Source organism: Oryctolagus cuniculus, chromosome 6, assembly GCF_964237555.1.
Source record: "Oryctolagus cuniculus chromosome 6, mOryCun1.1, whole genome shotgun sequence".
In the NCBI taxonomy this organism is placed as follows: Eukaryota; Metazoa; Chordata; class Mammalia; order Lagomorpha; family Leporidae; genus Oryctolagus; species Oryctolagus cuniculus.
This window is the reverse complement of record NC_091437.1, coordinates 121,871,709-121,893,234: the sequence shown is the minus strand read 5'-3', so window position 1 is coordinate 121,893,234 and position 21,526 is coordinate 121,871,709. Positions and strand designations below refer to the sequence as shown.

The 21,526-nt window shown below is 51.6% G+C and overlaps 1 protein-coding gene across 2 annotated transcripts in view; it reads right to left on the bottom strand.

Moving 5' to 3' along the window:
- Positions 1-1,214: 1,214 nt before the first annotated feature.
- Positions 1,215-21,526, bottom strand: part of PTDSS1 (phosphatidylserine synthase 1) — a 74,294-nt gene continuing 53,982 nt past the window's right edge. The window contains exons 9-13 of one of the 2 annotated variants that reach the window (XM_070075330.1): positions 21,076-21,141; positions 13,263-13,362; positions 5,819-5,887; positions 3,956-4,016; positions 1,215-2,320 (exon numbers count right to left, since the gene is read on the bottom strand). In XM_070075330.1, the coding sequence (XP_069931431.1) occupies positions 2,211-2,320; positions 3,956-4,016; positions 5,819-5,887; positions 13,263-13,362; positions 21,076-21,141 (406 nt within the window). In that variant the 3' untranslated portion in view covers positions 1,215-2,210. Of the gene's footprint in view, positions 2,321-3,946; positions 4,017-5,818; positions 5,888-13,262; positions 13,363-21,075; positions 21,142-21,526 lie in introns of both variants that reach the window. The other variant, XM_070075329.1, reaches the window with a different exon arrangement.

Here is a 21,526-nt window from a genome sequence, read left to right as displayed (position 1 = left end):
ATCTGGCCAGCCATGGGAAGGCTGGTTTTGTAACCGCTGTAGTCAAGAGCTCTGATCGAAAGGGGAAAAAGAAAGTTTCAACTCAGAGAAAGAGCACGGACAGTAATCTGAAGACTTTCCCAGCTGTTTCCTACAAAGCCAGGGGGATAAATACTGTTTCTCACACTGTGCTCATCACATACGCCTCAGTAATATCAACTGTGACACACGCTAAACAGTGCTGGCCTACATGCTGGCCTTGGAGAAAGGACATGGGCAGGCGTATCAGTGGACTGGACAGGCATTTCAGCACACCAGGCCCAGCTCTACCCGCTCTCCCAGTGGTTACTTGGCACCACTGATGTGCCAGAGGCAGGGTGAGGAAGGAGGTGCAGAATATGATGCACCTGAGATGTATGTTCAGAAAAGCAGGGCACAGATGCAAATGAAACATACTCACTTAAGGGCATGCTTGTGAACTGCACCTCTGTTTTAAAAAAAGCCTTTTTGAGGGGTTGTAGAGGCGCAGGCAGGTGTCTGAACCATGTACCTCTTAGTCTGTCTTCCACGTTCACACAGATGGTTGTGTCCACGCGGCTGGGCTGCATGGCAAAGCTCAGAGCTCGGGCCCATTCCCTTCCTCGGGACACAGACCCAGCCACTGTGCGGCGTCGCCGCCACGACACGTCCGTCCAGCTGCAGGAGCAAGTTGGTGGGTGGCTCAGAACCACATGGTGGCTGAAAGCACAGGATGGGACCCCAGATTGGTGTAATTCAATTAACCCCTTCAACTTGGAATTCTTTTGCAGCCAAAGACAAACAGACGCTTCTAGGGCCAAAGATTTCCTTAAAGGGAGAAAAGACATTGACAGCTTTGTGCTCTGTGAAATGAGGGAACAAAAGGGCTGCTTTCAGTGGGTTTATATCTGTAAGCTAATCAACCAGGCACTGGCCACTTGTTGGATGGAAAACAAATCCCACTTGGTCACCATTAACACAGCAAAAAACAATGAGCATGTGTTCTCCCGTTAACTGTTTGGGAAGGTTAGGAACTGGACATATGCAGCTGAAAACCCTTTAAAATACCTATTATTTTGCTTTTTTTTCTCTTCACCAAATAAAACAACCATATGTGCATATTATCCTAGAGTTTCTTGCAAAATACAGAGATTGCTTACAAACAATGGAAGACGCCAGTAAGACATAAAGAAATGAGCAGCTGATGGAGACAGACCTTTGACGGGCTTGCGCGTGTTTTATTGAAAACAGGAATCCATCAGAGGTGGTGAACTACCGGGGAGAGTGTTCCAGAGCATGGCACGCATGGAAGGTAATACTCACCAGCACCTCACACGGGACTAAAGACAGTGTCAGCTATAACACACCAGGGAAGGAAAACAGAGCGAAGGTAAAAGGCACCTGGCTGGGGGAGGAGCCGTGGTGTTCACTGCCCCTGTCACAGGTTTGCTTTTGTGCATGGTGGGTCCGTCTGGACAAGTGACATTTGCAACGGAACGAAATGGGTTCGGATGTGAAGCTCAGGTTCCTATGCAGGCAGCCAACCCTTCCTCAGACTGCAGTGCACCTGCCGCGCGGCAGAAGGTCTTCAAAGGGGGGCTGAGGTTGCTAGACAGGAACGCAAGAGCGCTCCCCCTTCTCCTCTCTAGATTCAAGGAAGGGGAGCCCTCCCCCAGTTTCAACAGTGGCTTCTGAAGGCTCTTAAGCATCCTAAACTTAAAAACAGAAACAACAAAATAAAAGACAGAAAAATGGCCTGAACTTACACAAACCAATCATATGGAAAGGCAGATTCATAAAAATAAAAACCGGTGACCAGTCCATTAACCGTCCAGTTAACACCTTGTCTCAACGTAGGTGTTGAACGGCATCCACAACACAGAGCAGCCCGCAGCTGCCCTTGGCAACACTGAGTGAAGAGCTGCCTTGTCCGCCCAACACACGGCACTGTTCCCGGTGACTGTGTGCCAAGTGCTGAAGTTAGGACAGACCCTAAATTGGCAAAGGACCCCAGGCAAAGATCCGCCTGCTGCGGCCAGGTCTTTGGGAAACAAGACTTAACGCTCTTCACACAATGACCCCCCCCCACCGTTCCCGCTCCTCTTCCCGTTGGCTCTGCGCGTCCCGACCTCCTAACGGGGAGATCTACACGAGTTCTGCTTCCCTCTCAGTTCTAGGCACTCTCTGGGACATCTTTGATTAACCAGGGTCTTTCATTTCTTTCCAACTCCATTGGTGACTTTGGACTTGGAATGCCGATTCCGTCTTCTGGAAGAATGGCTCTCGTTGTTGCCTGAATGCTTGGGTGGGCTGTCTTCAGAACCTGGCCAAAGGAACCAGAGCACACAGTCACCCTGGGCTGTGAGGCCTCCGGAGCTCGTGCCCGGATGTGTGGTCTCTAGTCTCAGTTGCCACAGGCCTGCCAGCTGACAGCGTGCTCTTCCCTGGTACATGCACTCCCTCTAGTGGCCTCCTCGGTACGTCAAGGCCAAGCGCATGGACACCCGGCACTAAAGTAAGGCAGCTGAGGGGCCTTGGTGTTTAACAGCCCCATGAAGCCTGGGTGCATCTTGAAAAATGCGCTCAGCCCCCCTGGGTAGTGAACATGTGCTCGTGGGGATGAGGGAGGACTGGAAGTGGGAGAGCAAACAAGCGAGGCACAAACGAAAGACAACGAAAATGTGAGCCGACGGGCATCCTTCCCACCTCTGCAAGCCAAGGGTGCGTTCCCTGGGTCTCCACACCTTGACCCGGGACATGCCAGGGTTCCTAAGCCTTAAACTGGAAAGGATTCTTGACTTGTGGCATTAAAGAGGGTGCAGGGCCTCTATTCTTTGATCTCAAAGCCGTCTTTCCAAACCAGGCTTCTGCTGCCCTGACATACAGACCGGGGGCTACACTGCAGCAGCAACATCGGGCTGGCTCTGACCTCACACTGGGGCTGGGGTCAAGCCCTGGTCTCACAGCCAAGCCCATGGGTTCCCTGCCCCTGGGCTCTGCCATGGAACATCTCCACCTAGGAATCGCCTGTTAGTCCAAGGGGTTCTTTTGCTGGAGCCTTTTTCCCTTTCTTACCATTTTTTTCTTTTTACTGATCCATTTAGCTTCACCACTGCTTAACTCTTTCCAATAGAGAAACTGGGGGTGCCAAGGCCTAGTCTGGAAGGGGCTGAGTCTACCTAACACAAGTCTGGGGAGCCCCATGGCCCCTCTTACCAGCATTCCACATTGGGACACCCACCCTCTCCTTGAATGGGGAGAAACCAGCCCCAAAGGGTGGCGGGTACCTCAGCATGGTGCACACTGCTGCTTCCCGGGGCAGGGAGCTCCAAGCTTAACCCCAAAGGAACTCAGCAAAGCAACTTCTGAGCAACTCGGGCACACCAACTCGGGCACTCAGCACTGCCCCTGGCCGAACTTCCCAATCAGCTTCCAAGAACTGACCGAGAGCCACTGGCCAAAGGAGCCTCCTTGGGGTCACTGGTGCACAGGCCTAGTGCTTTAAAATAACCACGTGACCCAAATCTCTTCCAAAATGCTCCCTGGGGCAATGCCTCTCCCCCTACTGCGCTGCCTCTTAAACCAGAGAGGCTTTTCCTCCTGGTGCACAATTCCCTCTGACGCTCTTCACTGGCAATGAAAGCCAAGAGGAAGCGCATCCCCACCAGGGGGCTCGGGACAGCGCAGGCCTTGGCAGGTTTTCTCGCCTTGGGAAAGGCAGGGCCACGCAGAACCTCGGCTTACAAAGCTGGCGTCTCGGGCAGACCCTGCGAGTGTTTTGTCTGTTTCTTAACGAGTGACAGGAGACGTGGGCTGAGCAGCTTGGAGCTCCCACGAGGCCTACAGGATAGACATTCAGAGGACAACACTCTGAGTCCCAGCCTCCTTAGTGGGCCTGCTGGGGCAGAGGAGCCAGGAACACTTTATAAACAGAGCAAGAAACAGGTACCTTTTGTACCTTTCCCGTGGTGCCAGGAGATGTCCGGGCTGTAGGTGCTGTCTTCACACTCTGAGTAGGTCTGGGGAGAGAGAGGCTTGGTGAGTGATGCTATTTCCAGAACTGCCCGGGAGGGAGCAGGGCTGGCAGGGTGGGGCAGTGTGGAGGAGCCGGCCCTGCCACGGGGCTGGGATCATCACGAGCAGGAGACAGAACCGCACGCTTCTGGTCTCTCAGCCAGAAACACAAGCCTCTTCTGCCAGCGGATGCAGAATCAACCTTCCAGAAACTGCCTTGCCATCCTTATGCTAAAATTACAAAGAATGGGCAAAAGCAATATTTTTACTTTAAAAAAAAAATACGGCTGGGTAGATGGCAGTGCCGGCATCCCATATGGTGTTAGTTTGTGTCCCAGATGCTCCACTTCCGATCCAGCTCCCAGCTAATGTGCCTGGGAAAGCAGTGGAAAATGGTCCAAGTGTTTGGGCCTCTACCACCCATGTGGGAGAACGAGAGGAAGTTCCAGGCTCCTGGCTTTGGCCTGGCCCAGCCCTTATCCTTGAGGCCAGAGATGGAAGGTCTCTCTCTCTCTCTCTTTCTCTGTATCTCCCTGTCTCTGAAACTCTTTCAAATAAATTAATAAATATTTTTAAAAAATGGGGACACTGTTGTTGCACAGTGGGTAAAGCCACCACCTCATCGCTGGCATTTCATACGGGTACCGGTTCATGTCCTGGCTGCTCCACTTCTGATCCACCTCCATGCTAATGGCCTGGGAAAAGTGGCAGAAGATGGTCCAAATGCTTGGGCCCCTGTACCCATGTGGGAGACCTGGAAGAAGCTCTGGCTCCTAGCTTTGGGCTGGCCTAACCCTGGCCATTGTAGCCATCTGGGGAGTGAACCAGCAGATGGAACATCTCTCTCTCTCCTCTCTCTCTCTCCCTCTCTCTCTCTGTCTCTCCTTCTCTCTATATCTCTAACTTTGAAAGAAAGAAATCTTAAAAAAGAAAACAAAAAAGGAGGGTAAAAATATATTGTCTTCTGTTTTTTCCTTTCTGCCTTTCAAAAAAAACTGCTATTTTTTTTAAAGATTTTTTTTTTCAATTTGGAAGGCAGAATTATAAAGAGAGAGAGAGAGAACTCTTCCATCCACTGGTTTACTACCCAAATGGCCAAATGGCTGGGGCTGGGCCAAATTGAAGGCAGGAGCCAAGAGCTTCTTGTGGTCTCCCACGTGGGTGCAGGGGCCCAAGTACTGGGGCTATCTTCCGTTGCTTCCTCAGGCTTGTTAGCAGGGAGCCAGACTGGAAGTGGAGCATCCAGGACTCGAATCAGTGCCCATATGGAATGCCAGCATCACAGGAGGAGGCTTAACCTGCTATGCCACAATGCCAGCCCCATACAATAACTCCTTTAAAAAAGGAGTCAGGTGTTCGGTGCGGCAGGTAAGGATCGGACTGGGATGCCCTCATCCCGCACTGGAGTGCCTGGGTCAGGGTCCCAGCTCTGCTTCTACTTCCAGCCTCCTGCTAACATGCACCCAGGGAGGCAGCAGGTGATGGCTCAGGTATGTGGGTCCCTTCTTCCCATGTGGGAGACCTGGATGGAGTTCCCAGCCCCTGGCTTAGGCCTGGCCCACCTCCAGCTGATGCAAAACTTTAAGGAGTGGACCAGCAGCGGAGAGATGTCTCTGCTTCTCTGCCGTTCAAGTAAACAAAAATAACAAAATTAAAAAGAAAATACCGACAAACGGATGAGGGCAGTGACAAGCAGGGCAAGCATCCCGGCATGGGTAGGTTTCCCTAGTGGCCAGGCTGAAGGAGACCCACAAGCACAAGCTCCGGTGAGCATTTAAGGGGAGGCCAGCTCTGCCCACTTCCGTACCTTCTCCCGGTGGCCATAGTGCTCCGCGTACCAGACCATGCCGTACAGACACAGGAAGGTGGTGAAGGCCTGGAAGGAGGAGACAAGCACAGGGTCATTGAATGAATGGAGCTGAGCAAAAACCCAGCTCCCAGAACCTCAGGGTTCCCACTGGGAGCCGTCTGGGAAGGCATGACACGTTCCTGCCACCTGCCCACGGAGCTGGTTTCAAAAAGGCTGGGTGTGGCAGAGATGAGTCCCTGAGGGACGGCAGGGGCTGGAATGGGGGCACGAGCCCAGAGTTTTTGACAAGGGTGACCCTGAGACCACAGCCGCCACCTGTGACTCCGACAGCACTGTGGTGCGGAGGCGACAGCAGGAAACCCTTTTGTTACAACTCTGTGGTCCCATTAAAGAGGACTTGGGAGCCCCCACACCATTTGCGACTTTCCTGGTGGCTCCTCGTCCCCCTGCTGTGAGGGCTCAGGGTGGGGAAGAGTGTTCCCAAGCTCAGTCTGGGCCCCGGTGGCGCCTGCCGTGTCGTGGCACAGCTCGGTGGTGCACTGTTGCCCGTGCTGCCAAGGGCCCGGCCCTGACCTTAGCTCTTGTTGCTTTCGTTCTTCTTGTTTAAGTAGATAGGGAAATCAAGGGAAAATAAAAATGCTTGGTCAGGCGCCCAGGGAAATGAGAAGGCCTGATCCATGTGTGCCCAGGGACAGGGGCAACCTTGACCCCTGGTTTACACTGCCCACCTGCCTTGCGCCACCGCCTAAATGGTCCCGATTCAAGAAAAGACAAGTATATCCAGATACACCGCACACAGGATGGGGCTACATCCCCATCCACTCATTGTAAATTGGAAATGTGCTTTGTACCCCTAACCTATTGAATGTCCTCGCTTGGCGATGCAGTAGGGCGCTTGGCTATGTCCCCTTGCAGCCCGGCCGCCTGGCTCCCTGGGAGCTGTGCTGGCTGCCGCTGCCCAGCACGGGCAGGGAGGATCATACGGAGTAACACTAGCCTGGGAAAAGATCCACATTCAGATTCAGGTCCTTCTGGACCGTCCTCGCCAAGTTGAAAATCGTCGATGGGATCACGGTTGAGTTGAGGACCGTCTATACGAGAATCTGGAGTTTCAAAACATGTCAGGGAAAGCCCCTGAAAGCTGGGGAAAGTCTCGGGCTGCCACGGCTGAGTGCCAGTGGAGGGAGGGCGGAGGGTGTAAGAGAGCAGGCCAGGACCGGCGCCCAGCAACAGTCTGCACTAAGTGTACAGCGATGACTGAGCCGCCTGCTCCCTCAGGACACCTTGCTTTAGGGGCCCATTTACAGCAGGCGGTCCTGGCTGGCCAGCGCTGTCTCTCCCACTGTGTTTCCGGTGGCAATCTGGACACCTGTCATTTACCTGTCACCTCACCCCAAATCCAGGTGCAAACTGGCTGCATCTACAGAGATTCCAAAGATCAAATTGACCACCAGATAAATCAGCAACAAATGAATGTATTAGAGTTATAAAATGGAAATTACTTTTTTTAACCTTGAACATATTCTTAATATTTGGATAATTTCTTACATAAAATGTGCCATTTTTATGACATGGAGAGTTTACAGTGTGTAAGCCTCTCCCATGCATTGGGTTCTTTACAAAGAGCAAAACAGGCCTCCCTGAATTTCACACAGTGGGGCCGCATGGTTAGGGTCCCCCTCCTAAACCTGTGCTGGGGGGAGGGAAGCTGGTCACTGCACTAGACTGCCATTGTGAATTCTGACCACCAGAGGGCAGGCACCCAGGCTCTTCGGTTCTGCTCAGGCCCGGGAGGGCAGGAGTGGCCAGCTGTGGCTCCCTTCAGCAGCCAACAGCAGCAGGCAGAGCTGGCTTTGCAAGAGCCAGGCAAACACTGGCAGGTGGCAAGGACAGATGCTTATCGTCACAATCGCCACACAAAGGGCTCATCGGGCTGCCAAACCTCTCACTTCACCTGTGGGGAGAGAGGCCCATTTCACACTTGTCCCAGGAGACAAAAGCCAGCAATTTGAAGGTTTGCAATCGCACCTGCACCTGCTGAGAAAGCCAGAGCCCATACACACTTCCAATGTGCAGACTGCACCAAGAAAAGGAAAGGATGTGGGACAAGAGCCTGGCAGTCCATGACCAGCACGGGTGTGGCAGCAGGGAGGGCGGGGCCCTGGCTCAGCTTCCACATCATGGCAAGGAGCACTCACTACCCTGCTAACCAGGCTCTCTGCTTCCACCTTAACCTCCAGCTCGGTGCCCATCTCTCACCCAGCAAGGGGAACCATCAGGGGCTGTTTCTCTGTTGAATAAGTTCATACTCTCCTGGGTGTGAGACCCCTCCTGCTCTTTTAACAAAGGCCATGAAGAGGAAGAAATGCCAGGACCCATCTCCACCCTTCTCTGGTCAGTAAAGGGGCCAGGCAGCAGGGATCCCTGAGCCCGCCCAGCCAGAGTCTCATCAGGGGATTCTGTCTGTCTGCTGCTGCCCCAGCTTCTTGAGCACTGCCACTCCACGGAATGCATCCTCAGGCTGTGTCTCTTGCTGAGGTTCGCCCCTTACTCGGAACCTAATCCCAGCTTCAGCCGTGCCCTCCACATGGACAGCCAGGGCCTGAGTCTCTCGTCTCCACCGATGACCAAGATGGCCTGGAATCCCCAACGGAACAGGCTGCATCCCCTTATAAGCTGGAAAGTCCTTCAGAGCGCAACCCTCCTGACCCAAACTCACGTCCTGCTTCACCGGCCTTCTCCTACAACCCCCACTCCGAGTCTAGGAACCTTGGAGTCACCCTCGGGTCCCCTTCCAGCTACCACAGGGACAGTGGGGTCCCGCTGAGTGGACCTCTTAACCAACTCTCACAGCCAGTCCTTTCTCTGCATCCTCAGTGCCTGTGCCCTGGTGCAGCCTCAGTCACTGGTGACCAGGACCTGCCACACCCTCTGACTGCACCGCCCCTGCCAACTGCCTTCTAGACACCCCCACGCTCCAGGCTTCCTCTAGGAGACACAGGTCAGACCACCCTGTCTTCCCATGTGAGGGGTTGGGGGTGCAAACACACCCACGAAGCCCTCCCTAAGCAGTTGGCCCCATCTTCCTCCTCCTGCATGCAGTTCTCTTTACTCTCGCCCCTCAAACAGGTTGCCATCCTCCTGCACTCTGGGAACCCTGCACACGCTGGTCCCTGAGCCCGCCCAGTGTTTCCCGTGCACCAGGCACCATGCTCGAGACAGTGGGGAACACCAGGATGAATGAGACCTTCTCACTGTGAGCAAGAAGTGCAATGCTGAGGAGCCAGACAAAAGTCATCGCACTCGGGTCGGGACTCGCAGAGTTAATGCACCACGTGTGACCGGCCAGGAGCAGGCAGTTACCCACCTGCCTTGGAGCTGGGGGTACTTCTCACGAGGGACAAGATTCTAAACTTGGTCTTGGGGGCTAAATTTCCCTAGGCAGGGATGGCAGGAAAAGTTTTCGGATCAAGTAAAGGATACATCAAAAGTCAATACAAGAGATACCTGGAAGGATGACTTGTTTAGGTAACTCAGCAGTTTGGTGCAGCTCACATGTGGAGTATGAGTGTGGATGGATTTGATGGAGTGTTCCAGAAAACAAAGGCCCTAAACACATAAGCAAGACTTCCCAGGTCGGTGCTGTGGCTCAATAGGCTAATCCCCCGCCTGCGGCGCTGGCACACCGGGTTCTAGTCCCAGTTGCCCCTCTTCCAGGCCAGCTCTCTGCTGTGGCCCAGGAAGGCAGTGGAGGATGGCCCAAGTGCTTGGGCCCTGCACCCCATGGGAGACCAGGAGAAGCACCTGGCTCCTGCCTTCGGATCAGCGCGGTGCGCCGGCCGCAGCACACCGGCTGCCGCAGCCATTGAGGGTGAACCAACGGCAAAAGGAAGACCTTTCTCTCTGTCTCTCTCTCTCGCTGTCCACTCTGCCTGTCAAAAAAAAAAAAAAAAAAAAAAAGAAAAAAAGACTTCCCAATTCATGTGGCACATTTTTTTGTGGGAGACAGAACCTTCTTCCTTCTAGATGTTTCCTTTTGGGTTGAGGGAGCCGCACTACTTGTCTCCACCTTTCACTGCTCCCTGGGTAGGGGATGTTATCTTATCTGGCTTGCGGCATAGAGATTAGGAAGCTGGTATTTCCTGTCTTTCCCTCTGTGCTGTCAATGTTCAGGGGCAGGCGTTCACACATGAACACACACACACACACACATACTGTGGGAAGGCCTGCTTCCTGGGGCTGGAGGGTGGCTCATTCTGGAGTTCACTGGTAGGAATCCGCCTTACTGTTGTGCAAGTACAGTTCATACCGAAAAACGTGGACTCTCGGGAATTAAGATGCTGCTCAGATCTCCATATTCTTCTTCTGCCCTATTTATGTCTTAATTATACTTAAAATTGGGTGGGGAAAAAAAGATTCCATTATTTGGTCTCTCAATCCTCCAACCCCAGGGGATGATTCTAAGTAGCATAAAGAGACTCAGGTCTGGATTTCGGAGGTCACTTTGGCAGCTGTGTGCAGAATGGACTTGAAGCAGAAGTGCAAGAAAATATGGCATCCAGACAGTCTCGTGGCAGCGGAACTGCAGAGGGAGAGATGGAGCTGAGCTACGCTGCTGAGTTAACAGAGCTTGGCCACCACTGATTTGAAGAGAGGGAGAAGAGCCAGGTTTTTAGCTTCAAAATCCTGCTCACACTTGACCTTCACCAACTCCCCAGCTCATCCGGTGCTCCCTCTGGTGGCCACAGCCTGATGCGCACATCTATTGCCGTCTTCATCGCGTATCCGCCTCCTGGGAGCAGTGATGAACAGTGTGGGCTCTCTAGCCAGATTATCTGGGCTGGAGGCCTGGCTCAAGGACCTCTTTGATGCTGGATGAGTGAGTGAACCTCTCTGCACCTTTGTTCCCTCATAAATAAATGTGGGATAATAAAATGTCTCATATAGCATCAGGGTCACAAGGACAAATAGTGACATAGCTTTGCCCGGGGTCTGGTGCACAGCGAGCCCCAGTCCACCGCTATCTGTGTCCCTGCAGCACCAGGTGCAGCCCTGAGGAGCACTCAACAGGTGTTTTGTGAATGAGTGATGGACTGCACTGCCCGGGAGTGGGGGGAGTGGGGTGTTAACTGAAGGGGCCAGCTCATGCCCTCAGCAAGTTCCCATCACCCAGAAAGGAGGGCAAGTCACAACTCAGCCACACAGGAGGCACAGGCGAAATGTCAGCAACACAACACAGAGAAAGTCTCTTTAAGTCAGAGGGAGGGAGACTGCGGGGAACCCCACAAAGCTTCTTGGATCAATGGTCTAAGACGACCTCTCTGGCCAAAGATGTGGGAAGGGCAGCAGCAGGCAGCCCCGTGATGTGCCGTGAGAATGGCCACCTGCCTCATCTCTGGTGTTTGGTCCACCTGACCCTCTCTGTGACGTGTGGCTCCATAACGCCAGTAAGGACAGCACCCACCTGTGCCCATGCAGCCAGACCAGGCTCCAAGCCAACCTGAGGTGCACACACCAGAGAGACATCCAAGAAGAGCCCCGGCCAGCTCTCCCCTGCCCCCCACAGCTGACACGCTCCCCCGGCCAACACAGTATATATACTCTCAGTGGCATGGAAACATACACTGGCACACTCATTCTGTAGTTTAAATACAAAGGAGAGGACTATTCCCTTTCGTTGTCCAAGATGAGACAGAACAGAACAGACTCAAGGTACCCTGGCACACTGTGAGAATTTCTTTTTTTTTCTTTTTCTTTTTTTTGACAGGCAGAGTGAATGGACAGTGAGAGAGAGAGACAGAGAGAGGTCTTCCTTTTTCCGTTGGTTAAGCCCCCAGCCGGCGCACTGCGCTGATCCGAAGGCAGGAGCCAGGTGCTTCTCCTGGTCTCCCATGCGGGTGCAGAGCCCAAGCACTTGGGCCATCCTCCACTGCCTTCCTGGGCCACAGCAGAGAGCTGGACTGGAAGAGGAGCGACCGGGACAGAATCCGGCACCCCAACTGGGACTAGAACCTGGTGTGCTGGCACCACAGGCGGAGGATTAGCCTATTGATTAGCGGCGCCGGCCAACTGTGAGAATTTCTAACAAGTAACCCTGAAAACAGACACTGGGAAATGCAATAAAAGACTTGACAAATACCAAGTTTGGTCTTGCCAAAAAAAAAAAAAAATCCGAATCTCATGAAGCCTCTCGATCTAATTACCGATTTAGAAAATACATAAAGGACAGAGAAGTATGCTAAATTACAGGACAGGAAGAATCCAACTGTGGGAGAATCTACAGGCCAAAAGAGCAAGTTTCTTTAACAAATACATGGCAAGGAAGACAGAACCAGAAACAGAAGGAAAGTCTACGGATTCAAAGAGACTTAAAAGACAAACCAACCAATCACAATGAGTGGGTGTTGATCATCCTACATAGCTAAAAAATATGAAACTTCAGAAAAAAATTCATAAGTTAGACACTGTACATATTTGCTAATATTAGGGAATGATTATCAATTCTCTTTCAGATGCAGCAATGGTATGACAGCTGCTTTCAAACAAAGGAACATTCTCATCTTTTAGAGCTACATCCTGAGGAACGAAGGTGGATCTGCTTTAAAAATAACACAGAGTGAGGACAGCAGGCAGGGCAAAAAAGGAAACAAGATCGCGCGATGTAAGGCTGGGACTCGATGACGGGCACATGAGGTGTCACCTATTCTAGCGGCAAATACGTCGGGAAATCCTATGACTATAAAAAAGGCCCAGATTCACTTTCTAGACCAAGTAAAGACTCTTCAGCATAAATGTAAAACTGGGACTTTTCTCTAAGATAATAATGTCAAATGATTAAATTAAGAAGGGCAGTCCGGGATCTGGCTTCATTTAAAGATCGAGGGAAAAGCCCTGGGACAAGAGAGGGAGGCCTAAGAGATTTCCCCTCTTCTTCCTTCCCTTCAGGGAGAGCTCCTCCTATCCAGGCGAGGGTTGTAATGTTGTGCCATGGGGCAGAATTCCCCTCCGAATCATCTTCTATCGCCTGTAAGTCACCGTCTAGTCTGTCCTTTCGTACAGTGCCGAGCGTGTTAAGATGTGTGAGGCATGATGATGAGATGAAGGAGCAGCGTTGCAACTGTCCTTGTCCCTTCACAGCAGTCTTTAAATGCCCAGCACGTGTAAAGAAATTCCCGTAGGTGACATCAATGGACATGAGGTGCACCTGCGGACAGCACGGTCTTTCTAGAAGGTGACCTAGTTCAGATGCCAAGTGGTCATCTGTGTTTTGTTCTTGAACCACAGTCTGACAGCCAACCTCAGGTTATTACAAGTAGAACATCATTTTGTGGATTTCTAAGGAAGCTTCATTCACAGTGTGTGTGTGTGTGTGTGTGTGTGTGTTTTAAACAGACACCATGGGAATTTAGCCAATATCCTTGAGCAAAAAGGAATGACTTACCACACAAAGAAGCCAAAGCACAACATAGAGTATTTGGGTCTTAGAGAAGAGATCTTGTCCAAATTTTATGCAAACAATAGCTTCCAGGAAACCAATGACCCTGTTAGACAGAGAACGACAGGTCAAATACTCACTCATCTTACCCAAGCATTTACCATGCCAGATATATGCACGATTGAGCCAGAAAGTTCAACTCACCCCAAGATTTTCGTCCCCAACACTGGTAGGAGGCGTCCCACAAGATGACTTTGTACTAACCCGCTGTAGCTTCTTCAGAAATAAATCAACAGTTTTGCCTCTCGCTTCCTCTTAGAGACCCTCAACTGCTGGTGGTAATAGACATCACCCAATACGGGGTCTCTGTTCCCACCTGGGGAGGTCCTCACTCGGCCTCCAGTGGACACTCTCCAGCCCAGCCCAGCACCTTGGCAGGGAAGTGTCTTCCCCTGGGTGAATGCTGGCTGTCTTGGGCTGGCATCTGCCTCCTGTAGCTTTATGCAAGGGCCCTAGCTCTGACCACTCAGGGTGAGTTTCAGTGTGTAAGGCAACGGCTGGCAGGGTGGCACAGGGGGTTAAGCTGATGCATGGTTTGAGTCCTGGTTGCTTCACATTTGATCCAACTCTTGCTAATGCCCCTGGGAAAGCAGCAGACCATAGCCCAGGTACCTGGACCCCAGCCATCTACTTGGGAGATCCAGATAAAGTTCAAGACTCCTAGCTTCAGCCTGGCCCAGCCCCAGCTGTTGTGGCCATCTGGGGATTGAACCAGCAGATGGAAGATTGATGTCTCTTTCTCTTTGTCTTTCCCTCCCTCCATCTCTGCCACTGCCTTTCAAATCAATAAATCAAATCTCTAAAAAAGAAGAACTTAAAGGAAGAAATACATTCCCTCCTAGCCTTCTAAAAATGTTTAAATAGCCCGTTTTTGTTGACAACATAAATCCTTTATCCTCTCTTGATCTGTAAGCGATTTTGCTAAACACAAAAATGTTAAAACACACACACATTCTCTCATGTTTTCCCCATTTGATCAAACTATTAAAGAAAAAAAGCTACTTTTTTGTTCTTTTGTTTCTTCACTTATGAATACAAAAATCAGGCCTGTATTCGGGTTCAGAGCTTGAAGGCAAAAACGGACGAGGCAGGGGTTGCACCGTGGCTGTGAGATCCCGAGGACAGGGTGGGACTACGGACTTCAGACAACGCCACCTTTGGGTGCCTTGCTTGAGAATCCAGACAATCGGGGTTGGTAGACTCTCACAAGTATTCTCTGAAAAGGCCTCAGTGCCCCTGCCCCCTGGCACACACACAGGTCACTGCCATCAGGAAAGGTCGAAAGGTCGTAGGCCTGGAATTAGAACTATGGCTGCACAGCAGGAAAAGCCAGTCTCCTTCACGCATCGTTAGAGGCTTGGGGGCTGTCTTCCCTTGCAGCCCCAGCCAAACAAGGGTCAAGGAGAAGGCCTGATTCTGCAGACTGCTGTCCCCTGACAAGGCATGGCACATGTGAGAAAGCACCATCGCAGCCGAGAAACATAGTCAGGCTTTCTTCACTGGAATCCCGAGGCCCAGGCCACGGCCCAGCACGAGACGGCAGGTGATTGTGCGGTGCGTCCAGCCTGCACAGTGAGGGGCCTACAAAGCCCCTTATCTCGTCTGCAGCTGGGACTTGCAGAGGAACTCCCACCAGAGAGTGCTGGCCCCAGGACAGAGGTGCCACCACTGACCTCTAAACCACACAAAACACCCTAAGCTCAGCATGAAAGATTTCTGGATATTCCATGTGGTCTGAGCCCCTTTTGAAAAGCATTGTGATCAAGGGACTAGAGCACGCTGGTCATGTGTTTAATTAATACTCTGTACACACACACACACACAAACACACACACACCCAAAAACAGCATTTTGACAGAACCAGGTATACTCTTTGTTAAATGAAAATTACAGGAGGTCATGGTTTTAGACAAAGCTCCTGTACCATGTCCCAAACAGGCTAAAAACAAGAATGGAGTCACTCGTGCCAACATTCAACATCACCAGTCTGAAACTAGGCAGTTTCTTTGACCTTCTGAAAAATCATGATTAGAGAGAGAACAGCCAAACATCCCAAACAGGCCAGTTTCAATCAGCACGATAACAAAATTCCCACTCCTTAACCCTTACACACACACAAAAGATAACCTGAAATAATCTGGTGTTAGCCAGTCAGCTATGTCTCCACTGTTCCGTTCCCTGTGACCTTACACGTAACTGAAATGACCAATCTGCCCTGCCCTGTCTGTGAAACTACCTCTGCTCAGCTCACGGGAACGTTTACTCTATGGCATGAAGTGTTGTTGGAATATGAGATGCAAAGTGAGCCCATGAAGAACTTGTGATTTTGTCCTCTGTTAGCTTACTCTGCTGTTTCCACTCTACTTCACCTTAAGCGAATGCTGGTCAAGGTCCACTCGACTGGCTGCACAGTGCCCTGGAGTTTATTCTAAGGACCACTGCTTTTGAGTCAGAAACTTCAGGACATGCTTTGCTCCCACGTGTGGACACGTCTCTCTGGGAAGGTGACAGATGAGCAAGAGGAGGAGGAGGCTGGGGTAGGCTGTTTGGCCCGGGTTGAGATGCTGGTTGACACGCCCACATTCCACAGCAGAGTGCTTGGAGCCAAGAGTGCTCGCTCCACTCTTCATTCCAACTTCCTACTAACGTGCACCTTGGGAGGCAGCAGACCATAATGGCTCAAGTACCTGGGTCCCTACTACCTGCACAAGAGACCTGGACTGAATTCTCCTGGCTTTGGCTTGGCCCAACCCCAAGCATTGCAGACATTTGGGGGAGTGAATCATTGGATGGGAGCTCTGTTTGTCTGTCTCTCAAATAGATAAAATACATAAATTATTTTTTAAAGGATCCAGCAAGGGAGCCAGCTTTGAGGTTATCTGAGATTGGAAAGGCTCAGGAAGGGGCTGAGTGAGGGAAAGAGCTAAGCTGAGGTCGGAGGAACACAGAGTAACGTGAGGGCCGCTGCAGAGCTTGGGTTTTATTCTGGGGCAATCTTCCAGAGTTTGGAGCAGAGTGTTCAACACAACTGGATTCACACTGTGATGTAATCTTTCCAGCACTGGGACATGGCAAGGGCGAAAGCTGGCAGGTACTGCACTAACCCAGGTACCAGGACCCACAGAGGAGCTGTGGGGATGAGAAGCAGTGGGAACCGGGGGAAGCATCAAAGCCACCATCAAGGCCACTGCCCCCGCTCTTACGGTGGCCCTGAGGGGCTATTCTAATCAACAGCACCCTTCAAAAGGCTGCAAGACTCTAACGGTGCCCAATTTGGGGTCGAGGCCAAAGGCTCCAGCCTACTGGGAGCCTGGGTTGAGGTTCTCAGCTGAGACCTCACCTACCTCCTCCTACCTCCTCATTCCCTTTACTCAGTTCAAGTTCAAATCTCTCTGACCTTTCCCAGGATGGTGAGCCGGCCAAACTGTCATCTGGCGGAATTCAGCCAGCACCAGGACTCCCTCTGATGTCTGCAGCCATCCTTATCTCGCTTCAGCAGGTTAAAGGACAAACTTTCGGGCAGTGAGCTGCTGGCTTCTGCACTGGAGGCTCTGGATCTGCTGACTCACACAGGCTCAGCTCCACAGGATAGGAAAAACGGATGGTGTTACAGAGGAGCCAGGGCTGGGGAGCTCCTCCGTGAATGGAGCAAGACTGCACAAGCAGGGTCATTACACAAAGTGGGGGCACAAAGGCTCCAGGCCCACACGTGGATGCTGGGAGTACAAGCCGAGCCTGAGAAGCAGAGACAGAGCTTCAGTTTGCCAGCAAAGCCTACTCTTGGGTACTAAGGTTGCACCAGGAGGCCACCTGGCAGCCTGCATCTCACTAACCCTGTTCTGCAGCTGCTTGAGAACTCACTCCTAGGGCCACTCAGAGCCAGGCAGGCCACCCTCCTGCCAGCTCAGAGCTGGCTCCCAACAGTGCAAACGAGACATGGATCCATAAAACACAACCAGTACACACACACTCACCTGGGAAGCCAGGAGGCGCTGAGTTATAGAATGAGGGCTCTTGTTTTGATTAGGGGGAGTAAAGGCACTTTTTTTTTTTAGAGGAAGTGAGAGTCTGGCTGGGCCTTGACAAACTGATAACAGACAGACAGACAGACACAAAGAGAAAGGGTGAAGGGGCAGAGGCAGGCCAGCTTGCGAGCATGGTGGGCAGGGCAGGGGAGGCTGGCTTGAGGCTGTGAGATAACAGGCGGCAGGAGGGCGGGGATGACCCAGGAGTGCGGGGGGGGGGGGGGGCTGCCAATGTCTATCCCTCTCGATCTCTCCCTCCCCAAGTGACCCTTTGTGCTTGGGTGCCACTTCCAATGATGAGGATCTGTAGGAGGGCATGGAAGTGGGGTTTGGGGAGAGAGGTGGGAGCCAGAAAAGGTAACAGCAGTAGACAGGAGCAAATCCAGGATGGAGGCTACAGAAGGAGGTTGGAGAAGGTGGAAGGGATGAAGGCAGAGACCAGAAAGGGCTGCAGAGAAGAGCTGGGCAGGCTGCGGCTCTGCGGACGGGCACTCGCGGGTGGGAGGCTGGGTCCACCCTGGGCCCTCGGGCCCAGCCCTGGACTGTCAGAGTTGACTGCTCCCTCCCCCCAGCCAAAGCTTGGCCAGCCTCCTGCCAGGACCATGGCACAGAACTGCTTTTCTTTTTTAAATTGGAATGACAGTTTCTCAGAAGCACAGGAGCTCAACTATAATCAGGGCGATGCAGACAAAGACAACATAAACCGCACACCTGGGGAATGTGCTCCCATCAGCCTGGCCCCAAACTCCCGCGGAGCTAAAGGAACACACGTGACCTCTAAACAGGGAAGGGGCCCGCGTGCCCCCACCACAGCTTTCTCCCTCCCTGGATGGAGTCCCAGCTCCACAGAGAGGTGTGGTTCAAGGGCAGGGGACAGTGTGGTAAGGCAGTACTGAGCTACGAGGACATGGCAGTCACAGAAGGAAAGTGCCTCCCCCAACCCCAGGAAAAAGTCACCGGCTGGGAAAGAGATTCAGGTCCAGGGGCCTGTTTGACCTTTGCCCTGCCCCCTCCCATCTCCCCAAGGACCCACAGTGGCGTTCCTTCTCTTCTCTCCACATCTTGCTAAAGCCGGGGCTCACTCCAAGCCAGACGGTGGCTGCTAGTTGTCAAAGCTAGAAAGCTGGCCAGTGGAGTTATCAAAGGAAACTGGACACAGAAAGGTTTTATGCTGGGACAGGAAAGGAAATGAGGGCCACAGGGAGGTGGGGGTGGGGCAGAAAAGGGAGGAGGTGGCCTGGTAGGGGGATGGGAGTGGGGGCCCCGGGGTGGGGGGCGGCAAGCACTCAGAGAGAGGGGTCTGGAGGCCCTGCTCCTGTTTCACTCCCAGGCCGGCCTGTGGACAGTGTAGACTGACTGTGTGGACGTGTGCTCTGGGCAGGAGGCGGTTCTCATCATGTTCAGGCCCGTAGGCGGGTATACTGGGGTGATTTCTTAACAGGGATTTGTTATTTTTTTTTTTCAGCACAGTGCACTGTGTCTCACAAGGGTCATAAATCTTGTTATTGTGGCCCTGGGAGTTCTCCATTCTCAACAAAGCACGCAGAAGAAGTGGAAATCATCTTTCTTTTGCATTTCTGTTCTTTTCATCCTGGTCAACAAAGCAGGACATTCAGGGGAGGTGCTTTCTACCACTCTGTGGTCACACCACCTCTCTCTGACCCCTCAGGTCAGGGGATACAGTTCCGTGGGAAATACCCAGTCCCGGGAGGAATGAGAACCTCCTGGGGACTTCTGACAGCCGGGAAAGGGCACTGTGAGAGGGAAAGGAGAGCTCAAAGGCAGGATGCGGCACTTCCTCTCGGCCCACGTCCTCCCGCCGAGACGCAGAAATCTGGTGGATGTGCGCCTGCTCCCTCTTGGACATTGCTGAACTAAGGAAACCTAAGCCACACCATCACCCCTTTAGCGGCAATCACCCATGGGCAGGAAAATCAGCTTATGCCACAGAATTGATGGGGAACAACTGACGGTGGCCCTTTGTCTTCTGGGGATGGGGAGGTACTTGCTAAATCTCACTTGATGGTCTACATTCTTATCCTTTTGGCGACCTCTCAGGATCTGGAATGGGAGCTGACACACACACACACACACACACACACACGCTACTCATACGCAAATGCACACAAAGCAAATGCTGGGAAGGAATGACATCAAAATACCAATGGCTACTGTCTCTGAACGGTTGACTTCTTTGCATGATCTTTAGTTTCTCTGATATTCTGACTTTTTAATCCACCTGCATGCAGTACTTTTTAAATGTTAAAGTTTAAATGTTAAAGAGTTATTCTCTTTACCCATTGGAAGTAGTAATTTCTTTTCTACTGTGCATTTTCTTTATACTTGTTTATACAGTCATGATCAATTCAGAACCTGGCTTAGGTCTAGGGGCTGAGCTTGCACAGATTTGCCGGGCATTTCTAGAACATCAGCGGCTAAATGGAAATTGTTGATGCTGTTTAAGCAGAAGAACTACTCGCCTGACATTCTGGAGAGGGTCTCTCATGTTTAACAGTCAGGGGAGGGGGCCTTACACTAAATAATCTATGGTCCCTTTTAAAACGTTAAACAACAGAAAGTTAAGATGTAGCCCTTTAATCTCTACCAAGACCGTAGATTGTGACCATATGACTATGTGTTACTTCTCTCAAGAACAGTAAGATCAGGCTGGCTTAGAGCAAGGAGCTATTGCAAGGGGTCCTTTTGGCATGAAAGTAACAAGAACTGTGGGCAAACACACATGAGTTTGATGTCACCTCAACTTGAGGTCTCTAGAGAGGAAACTGGACCAGTCCATTTTCTAATTTATTTTATAAAACAAGGTCTCTGAGTTCTGTGTAGAAAATATCTTCTGATTTCCTTTTTTTAAAGTAGGGTACAGTTTCTATGCCCTCTTTTGATCACTTGCCAAATAATGATTCTTTACTTAAATCAGAAAAAGGAATGTTGAAAAATAAAATATGTTGGGGCAGGTGTCTGGCACAATGGTTAAACTGCTACTTGGGAGGCTGGCGGGTAAAGCTGCTGCCTGCAGTGCTGGCATCCCATGTGGGTGCCTGTTCAAGTCCCATCCAACTCATCCACTTCTGATCCAGCTCTCTGCTATGCCCTGGGAAAGCAGAAGGTGGCCCAAGTCCTGGGCCTGTGCACCCGTGTGGGAGACCCAGAAGTAGCTTCTGACTCCTGGCTTTGGATTGGCCCAGCTCTGGCCATGGCAGCCATTTGGGGAGTGAACCAGCAGATGGAAGACCTCTCTCTCTCTCTCTCTGCCTCTGTAACTCTGCCTTTCAAAACTAAATAAATAAACCATTTTAAAAAAGGTTGCCACTTTGGATGCTTGTATCCCATACCGGAGTGCAGGAGTTTGAGTTCCAACTCTGCTTACTCTCCAGCTTCCGGCTAAAGTTCACCCTGGAAGGCAGCAGATGGCTCGAGTACTTGGGTCCTTCTACCCATGGGAGACCTAGAAGGAGTTCTAGTTTCAATCTGGCCCAGTCCCAGCTGTTGATGGCATTTGGGGAGTGAATCAGCAGATAGAAGATATTTCTCTTTCTCTATTTCAAATACACAATTTTTAAAAAAGATAGTTAAAAAAAAAAAACAAACCCTAAACTTTGTTCACTTACCTTTATAGGAAAACTACACTGAAAGGTCCTTAACACGGGGTCAAGAAATATGCAGAGAAATTTAGGGGTCTAAGTGGCTCTGAACCTTCCCCAGTAGCAGATACTCACCCGAACACCCAGCACTGTGTTCCTACGCGCTTGCACTGTGTGTCGGTGAGGTAGGCGTAGTACTGCCTGAAAGAGCAAAGTGGGAACTCACTGAGGGCTTCTGGAAGACCACAAGGCAAGGTAAAATTAAATCACACTGACAGAGTGAGCCAAGAAAATGTTCTTCCTTGTCCCACATGCTCCAGCTGCCTGGGCCAGTCCGGTTCAGGAGACTAAGAGCCGGGCCTGTTGAAACACTCCCAGAAGAGATTCAGAATGGGAGTGAGGCTGGAGGGAGGGGAGTGCAGGGTGGAGAACCAGGCAGTTGGCAAAGGCAGTCTTTATTCAGCCACAGATGCCCACAGCCCTGAGCCAGTTCCAGGCTCTCTCCCTGGAGGGGATGGCACAGGTGAACTCCCTGGCTCGTTAACTGTCTCCCCTGGCACTCTCCAGGACAAAGGCTGTTGTTTGT